Genomic DNA, 8582 nt, shown 5'->3' with positions numbered 1-8582 from the left:
TGACCTATCTAGAAGTGGGTCATGTGACCCCTCTAAGAACTCCTCCCACCACCCTCTACCAATCAGGAGGGGTTTCCTCCCGAACGGACCACCCCGAGAGGAGATTTGACCAATCAGGGTGACTTCTGGGGGTGGGTGACCCCGCCTAGAGGTGGGTCATGTGACCCCTCTAAGAACTCCTCCCACCACCCTCTACCAATCAGGAGGGGTTTCCTCCCGAAAGGACCACCCCGAGAGGAGATTTTGACCAACCGGGGTGACCCCTCTAAGAACTCCTCCCAAGGCCCTCCGCCAACCCGAGTGCAGCACCAATACCCCATAAGTACCAGCGCCGAACAGAGTAGGCCATTTTTCTTACCAAGGACATGTGTTTTAGAAAGCGTGGAAAGGCTGCTCAGAGGAAAACATGGACTCCTTTACCACCCCCGTTAGAACTTCGGACTTTGTTTTACCCCTGAGAGTCTTTGACCATCCACGGAGAAAACGTTACATCAGCGACAGTTCTGAGGAGGAGGAGGTTGTGACCGCGGGGAGCCCTTTGGCACAGCCATTGTTGGATACGCCGGAATCCAACCCTGAAACTCTTGTGAGACATCCCAAAGAGCCTGATGGCCTCTCTTTGTCCACCCCCTCAGATCGCCACTTGGGAGAGTCACCGGTGGACAAGGCAAATGGAAAAGATGGCACTCAGGTAAATGAACGATTAAGAAACGGCGGTGCGGGGGGTGATGAGACTAGGAACCGGGGGAGTTGTGTAAATTAAAAAAAAAAACCAGCAGCTGAGGTACTTACACTGTTTCTTTTTTGAAAAATCTTTTAGCAGCTCAATGATGCCTTTCTAGAGGACCCAGAGCCACTGGACAGCGTTGCATCAAGCAGCGAAGATGAACCGGGCCCACCATGTTTTTGCTCAACACCAATACAAATTGTTGAAGAGGGCTCCGAGGATGATGGGTTTGAAGAGTTTAGGAGGAGGCTAGGCATAGAACTGTCTGAGCCAGTGCCACGTCGTGAGCGTAAAAAAGTTATGCGGATTATTGTACGCGTTGCTGTTTATGCTGTCCTTAAACACTGCCTTAGGGAAAAGCTTTTTGAAGATTGTGAGGGCTGTGTCATAGATGCGCCAGCCCAACGGCACCATGACTGTGTGACTTGGACTTCAGTGGATATAAACTGCAAGCTCCGGGCCCTGTGTGCTGAGCTGTGTTTGGAAAGCTTACTAAACACTGTTATTGCCATAGGTTATGCTATGCAATGTCTGTGCCTAACCCAAGAACATTTAGCACAAGGGGTGACTTTGATAAATGCTGTGCAATTCAGTGGAGACCCTGACCGTGTTTTAAAGAAAATGACTAAGCCGGAAGATGCCTGCTTACAATGTTATATTGACCGTCTAGTTCGCACAAGAAGTTACAGAACCCTGCTTAAGAAAAAGACTATTTGTAAGAAATCTAAAAGGATTAAGTTAGAGAATGGTGAGGGTGCAAACATGTGATATAAAACTTGGTAGCTGTAAATTAAAAAAAAAAGAGGGAGGCTTTTGTGACTATCTGTGTTTTGTTAGAAGGCTTTTGGCCCTTAAGTTTTAATGAAGCATCTTGGTTTGTTTTTAAGGAGTTGTATGTCTTTTTAAAATAAATAAATAGTTTTTGTGAGAATTAGTTTGTGTGTGTGTGTGTGTGTGTGTGTGTGTGTGTGTGTGTGTGTGTGTAAAAGACATTCATTTATAGCAAAAAGCTGAAATGCATGTTGTGGGAGGGGAAAAAATCCTAAAAACCAAACAGGATAGTTCAGACATGTTTGAGTATAATACAGTTCTTATGGAGAGCTGCTTTTACCAGCAGGACCAAATATTGTTGTTTTTTTTCATCCCACGTCCCTAAGTGGCTCTCTCAGGGATTGAACTCCCAACCTTGGGTTTACCAAGCCATTACTTAAGCCACTGAGCTATCCTGCTTGTTGAAATAAATAGGTTTAAGCACACACCCCACCCTCACTGAATAGCCAGAAAGTTTGCAATTACTTACCTTTGTTCTTATAGGGTTACAATTGATTGGTGAGTTGGATGGTGAGTTCTGATTAATATGAAATAAAACCTTAGGAACGCTATTGGACAGTTTAAATGTAACCCAGGGGTAATGGTGAAGCACTATTGGGCAGTTTAAAAGACCCAGGAGTTGGTGGAATGCTATTGGACAGTTTAAATGTAACCCCCTGGGGTAAAGGTGGAGCACTATTGGGCAGTTTAAAGGACCCAGGAGTTGGTGGAATGCTATGAGTCATTCTTGCTAGAAAAACACCCCACCCCCCAAACTTTAAGCATGAAAGAAACAACCAACCCCAAGACATTAACTGATATTGCAAAAGGGGAGCCTGCACTTGGAAATGGGGTACTGTTTAATACTGTAAGAAAGCCACAAATGTATTTTAACTTACAGGGGTGGAGGAAGCCCTATTGTGTATATAGCATGGTTCCCACAACAGAGATACAAAAAGGTGTTCTGCAGAATCTATTATTTGAGAGCTGTGGTGATTAAATTAACCTGTTAGCAACTATGTTGAAACAATGGGGCTAAGAGGGTATAAAAACCTTAGGTATGCTGCAGTCTGTCCTTTTAACAGAAAATCTTTTTACATAACTGCTGGACTGCAAAAAGAGGTAAGCTTGCTGTCTCTAACTCTGAAACTAATGCCACTTTTTGCCCATGCTGTCTTTAGTAAATAATGGTGCCTATGCTTATTGCAGTGTGATCTGTTTTAGCATGGAACCAGTAACTTCAAACTGCATTTTACCACCAGGCCAAGGTAAAAACCATTTTAACTATAGCTAGCTTAATACTGTTAATTTAAAAAAAGTATAGGGATTTGGTGGTAATGCTAACATGTTTGCTTGTTTTTAACCTGAAGGCCCACACACACATAGGGGGGTACAGAACAATCATGTTCCAGGAACACTTTATCCCATAGTGAAAGGTAACTTTTTTTTTTTTACAACTGGTTTTTAAAATGCATGTGGTTTTTGAAAAGTGTGTGTGGCTGCAAGCATGATTTGGTGTGTGTGTTATAAAGCTGGGATGGGGGGGGAGGCAAGGGGGATTTGTGAAGGCATAGGTTTTTAAAAAAATATATTTGGTTTGTTTTAAACAGGTTTTTTTGTTACTGTACATAATGTGGTGTGTGTTTAAAAATGGGCTTTGAGGGGAAAAGGCCCAAACACATGGGCTTTTAAATGCGGGGGGGGGGGGGGGTTGCAACTGGTTTTTAAATGCGTGTGGGCTTTTGAAAAGTGTGTGTGGCTGCAAGCATGATTTGGTGTGTGTGTTATAAAGCTGGGGTGGGGAGGCAAGGGGGATTTGTGAAGGCATAGGTTTTTTTAAAAAAGTATTTGGTTTGTTTTAAACAGGTTTTTTTGTTACTGTACATAATGTGGTGTGTGTTTAAAAATGGGCTTTGAGGGGAAAAGGCCCAAACACATGGGCTTTTAAATGCAGGGGGGGTTGTTTTGCAACTGGTTTTTAAATGCATGTGGGCTTTTGAAAAGTGTGTGATATAAAGCTGTGTGTATAAGGCATAGGTTTTTTTAAAAAGTATTTGGTTTTCACTGTGCATAATGGATTTTTAAAAAGCAGTTTTGGGTTTTTATTTTGCAAAATAAGATGTTTATTGTAGGGCCAGAAATGGATTATTTTGTTGTAAAGCTATGATTTTTTAAATAGAAAAACACACTGCTGAATGAATATATATAATCTAAGTTTTACAAGATGGTTTTATGTGTTTGCTCCACGGTACTGTCAAAACATGACCAGAGGGAAAACAAACTCAAAAGAAAAAGAGAGGAGACAGCTGAAAAGGAAAATTCACCAGCATCAGTGACTGATGGACGGATGAAGCCTAGTAAATATATTTTGCTTATTAGTTTAGTTGTTCTATGAGGTTTTGTATTTTAAGTAAATACATAGGTGTGGGTGAGAGAGAGATGGTAAAATTCAGTTTTTGTAAACTGTTGTTATGTTTTTTTTCCCCTCACAGGCATGGGCAACCTTTCTGAAAATGCTGTAGTCAGCGCTACAAGCACACCTCCTCCAGAAGAACCACCAAAGAACCAAAAATCTGCTTTGAGACCTTTAACAACGCAAAACAGCACTGAAGTGCAGATGAAGCATCCGGGCAGCCCAGACCTCATATACGTGAAACCCAAGGACAAAACAAAAGACTCTGGTAAAAAGCAACCACACAAACACAACGCCAGTTGCTCAGCGGCTACAGCCACACCAAGCCCTGAGAAAACTGTGAGCGAAAATGCCCACGTTCACAAACCCAGAGCACGCACTCTAGGGGTTCTGAAGGTGCGCAAACCTGGAGCATGTGGTGTATGGGCTCCATATAAAAAACCACGGACTAGAAGCTTCTGCGATGCCAAGGTGTTGCAACCACACAAACACAATTCCAGTTCCTCAGCGGCCACCGCCACAGCAAGCCCTGAGAAAACTGTGAAAGAAAATGCCCACGTTCACAAACCCGGAGCATGCGCTCTAGGGGTTGTGAATAAAACACCGAGCACTGACAAAACATTCTCCCAAAACCATAAGGTCGCCACAGCTCCCCCAAGTTCTAGTGTTTGGGAAGAGTTTGATGCTTCCATCAGAAAAGTGATGGATGCTGTATCCTCGGGGAGTCTAAAAGAACGGCCTTCTAGAAAGACTTGGGAAAAATATGATGCTTTGTTCAGAGCAATGTTAAAAGACAGGGTGTCTCTGAGCAGGCATGACTAGTTGTGGAAAGGGGCCTGGGTAAAAGGGGCACCCTCCAGGGTACACATCAGCTTATGTGTAAACAAAAGGGGGGACAGCGCTTGAGGGATAAACAGATGGCTGCCAAAAAGTTTCAGGCCAGGGTGGCTGTAAAAATCTTAAAAAGGGCTAAAGAGGTAATGAGGGAAAAAAAACAAAGAGAGATGCCTCCTACTGGAGGCTGTCAGACTGGCTTCTCTGAAAATGGGGAGATGGAATCAGACTCTGGTTTAGCAAATTCCCCAGAGGGCTCTCTAGACTGGCCCCATTCTACCTCCAATGACCCTCATGGAGGCTTCTCAGAGTTTGACTCCCAAATAGCATCTGATGTAGAAGATCCCGCTAATGATCCCATAGAGGAACCCCCAAGTAACCCTGAAAATGCAGAGGTGTATATGGAAAGAGTGAGAAGTTGGCAACGTGAATTACCTAGATTTGGGGGGTCGGTATATTGTGAGGAATTTCATTTTGTGAATCTTGAGCAAGTAAATTCAGCTCAGCAGGTTGTTGAAGCCATACACCAGGGAATACAATTGGTGCTCGATGATGTTAATGATAGGGTAGGCCCTGATGATTACGTTCAGTTACGTTTAGAGAGCCGTAATTTAGCTAACCCTTTGTTTTCAGTCAGAAGAACTAGAGATGAGCTATCTGCTGAGGATTTCTTAAATCAGACCTCAAAGCTGCTACAGAGCAATAGAGAGTTGCATCTCGATGGGACATTGCGCCTTGTTGTGACAGATGTAAAGAACAGGGGTGGAGGCACTCGTAGAGTTTTAAATTCTATCCTTAGTAGTCAAATTATTCATAAAAAAAGACAGTGTTTGGTAGACCTGACTTACACCGGTACCAATCTGTGTTTTGCGGGTGGCCTTTTGGCCATCATGTCCGATCGTAAACCTATGGACACGGAATTGTTAGCGGAGGCGAGAAAGTTGTATGAGAAACTGGGGTGGTCAGATCAAGAAAAGATTCTGGTCAGTGACGTAGCAAAGTTTGAACAGCATTTAGGAGTGAACATACACGTGGTGCTGTATACGGAAAAAGGTGGCTGGGGCATTTTTAAAACAGGAGGTCTCACGTACCCCAAGACTTATTTCATCCTGTTGCACGATGAGCATTACTATGGAGTTCTGGATGCGAAAAAGTTGTTCGGAGCGAAAAATTATTGTGAGTTTTGCCACACGGTGTACAGCCACGACCACTCTTGTAGGTATCGTTGCCGCCTCTGCTTGAGTGTAACGTGCTCAGACAGCGTGGGCGTGCAGCTGCGGTGTCCTAGCTGTAGACTGTATTGTCAATCCAAAGAATGTTTAGACAGACATGTCAACTGTGCATCAAAAAACCAAGTTGAATGCCTGTCTAAAACTGTGTGTGATAAGTGTCAGTCTTACGTGAACAAGCGGCATAAGTGTAAAGGGAGGCGATGTAAGCAGTATCAGGGTTTGATTGTTGGTGATGTAGACAGTCACTTTTGTTTTATGGATAGCCTTAGAAAGCCTGAATCCTCAGAAAAGTATATTTTTTATGATTTTGAATGCATGCAGGAGACTGGGTTGCACACTCCCAATTACATTTTTGCTATGTCCTTAAATCCAGAAAAATCCTGGGAATTTAAGGGCGATGAGTGTCTGTCTGTCTTTGTTAAGACCTTTATCGGCAAAGAGTTTCACGACTACACGTTCCTAGCGCACAATTCCAAAGGTTATGATGCGTACTTCATCGTTAGGCAGTTACTGAAGGAAAAGATGTGCATAGAACTGATCACTCAGGGTAGTAAACTAATGTACGTGGACGTGAAGGCCCTGGGGATTTGTTTTATAGACTCTTTAAACTTCTTGCCTATGAAGCTTAGCAAGCTACCGTAGGCATTGGGATTTGAAGGGTGCAAAGGTTATTTTCCACATTTTTTTTAACACTGTAAAAAATCAAAATTATGTGGGACCTATGCCCAGTGTGGCACACTATGGTGTAGAAAGCATGATGCCCAGGGAGAAAACAGAGTTTCTCGACTGGTATCAGGACCACAGTTCTGAGGTGTTTGACTTGCAGGAAGAGCTCGCTTATTACTGTCAGCAGGATGTCAAAATTTTGAGACAGGCTTGTATTCTGTACAGAAAAGAGATTATGAAAATGACGGAGAAGGGAGATGTAGTAGAGAATGAACCTGGTAAATTCACCGAAGTAAAATTGTGCATAGATCCATTCCAGTACATAACACTGGCATCTGTTTGCATGGCTATGTACAGGTTTATGTTTTTGGAGCCTAACACAGTAGCTCTTCTTCCTCCAGACAACTATCACAGGCAGAAAAAGAGATATTCAACCCCATCTATTCAGTGGCTGTTGTATATCTCTTACAAAGAAAATATACAAATACGGCATGCTTTACAGGGTGGGGAACTACAGGTAGGCCCCTACTTTTTAGACGGTTATGCCGATGTGGATGGGGTACGCACAGCCTTTGAATTTAATGGATGTTTTTTCCACGGCTGTGTCACCTGTTATTGTGAAAAAGCACAAAATCCTATGATGGGGACATCTTTTGGGTTTCTTTATTATAAGACGGAGCTCAAAGCTGACTATCTGAAACGACTTGGTTTTGTAGTGAGGACTCTTTGGGAGCACGAGTGGGAGGTGATGAAAGAAACAGACAGGGAGTTGGCAGACTTTTTAAACCGAGCCCAGTTACCCCAGCCTCTTGTGCCTAGAGATGCTCTTTTTGGGGGGAGAACAAACGCTATCCGCCTGTATTACAAGCCTAACCCCGGGGAAGAAATCCACTATTATGATTTTACCAGCCTGTACCCTTTCGTAAACAAAACCAAAGAATACCCTATCGGACACCCCGATATACTTTATGACAAATTTGGACCCCTGGCAAATTATTTTGGAATTGCAAAAGTTAAAGTTTACCCCCCACGAGGTCTCTTTTTTCCATTGTTACCCGTCAGAGTGGGTGGCAAGCTTATGTTCCCGCTATGCCAACCCTGTGCGGAAACCGAGCAGCGGGAGATATGCACCCATACTGACGAGGAGCGGGCCATCCTGGGGACTTGGTGCACGGCGGAATTGAACGCGGCTATAGTGAAGGGGTACGTGGTGGCTAAAATCTATGAAATCTGGCATTTTAATGAAAAATCTAATAAACTCTTTTCAGAGTACATAAAATTACACCTCCGCCAGAAACAAGAGGCTTCAGGGTATCCCAGTTGGTGCACCAACGAGGAAAAACAAAATAAGGACATTAGCGATTTCTACCAGAAAGAAGGCGTGCGTTTACGCCAACATGAGATCGGATCAAACCCTGCTAAACGCCAAATCGCTAAACTGTTTTAAAATTCTCTGTGGGGTAAATTCGGCCAAAGAACCAACCTACCCAACACCAGCATCGTGAGAGACCCTGACGAACTCTTGCAGTACCTATTTTCCCCCAATTACAAGGTTTCATCCTGCGAGTTTATCGATGATGAAACAGCGTGCGTGTCTTGGAAGCATGCAAAAGAACGGTACTCTGTCTCTGGCAATACCAATGTTGTCATAGCCTGTTTCACCACCGCTTATGCCCGCTTAGAATTATACAGTCTGCTAGACGGTTTGCAAGAGCGGTGCCTGTACCACGACACTGACTCAGTGATATTTGTGAAAAGGGAGGGTGCCTGGAATCCCCCTCTGGGGGATTATTTAGGGGAGCTCACAAGTGAGCTCCCGCCAGATCAACACATCACCGAGTTTGTGTCGGCAGGCCCAAAAACGTATGGGTATAAGCTGTCTGGAGGAAAGGCCTGTATA

General features: G+C 43.7%; 1 protein-coding gene across 1 annotated transcript; it reads left to right on the top strand.

The window, feature by feature from the left end:
- The first annotated feature begins 406 nt into the window (after positions 1-406).
- Positions 407-1495, top strand: LOC115645063. Its single transcript, XM_030549465.1, has 2 exons — positions 407-691; positions 821-1495. The coding sequence occupies exons 1-2, from the start codon at positions 407-409 to the stop codon at positions 1493-1495; spliced, it is 960 nt and encodes a 319-aa protein (XP_030405325.1).
- Positions 1496-8582: the final 7087 nt, after the last annotated feature.

This window comes from Gopherus evgoodei, chromosome 2, assembly GCF_007399415.2.
Source record: "Gopherus evgoodei ecotype Sinaloan lineage chromosome 2, rGopEvg1_v1.p, whole genome shotgun sequence".
NCBI lineage: Eukaryota > Metazoa > Chordata > Testudines > Testudinidae > Gopherus > Gopherus evgoodei.
The sequence above is the reverse complement of the archived record's forward strand: the minus strand, read 5'-3'. Positions and strand labels throughout refer to the sequence as shown.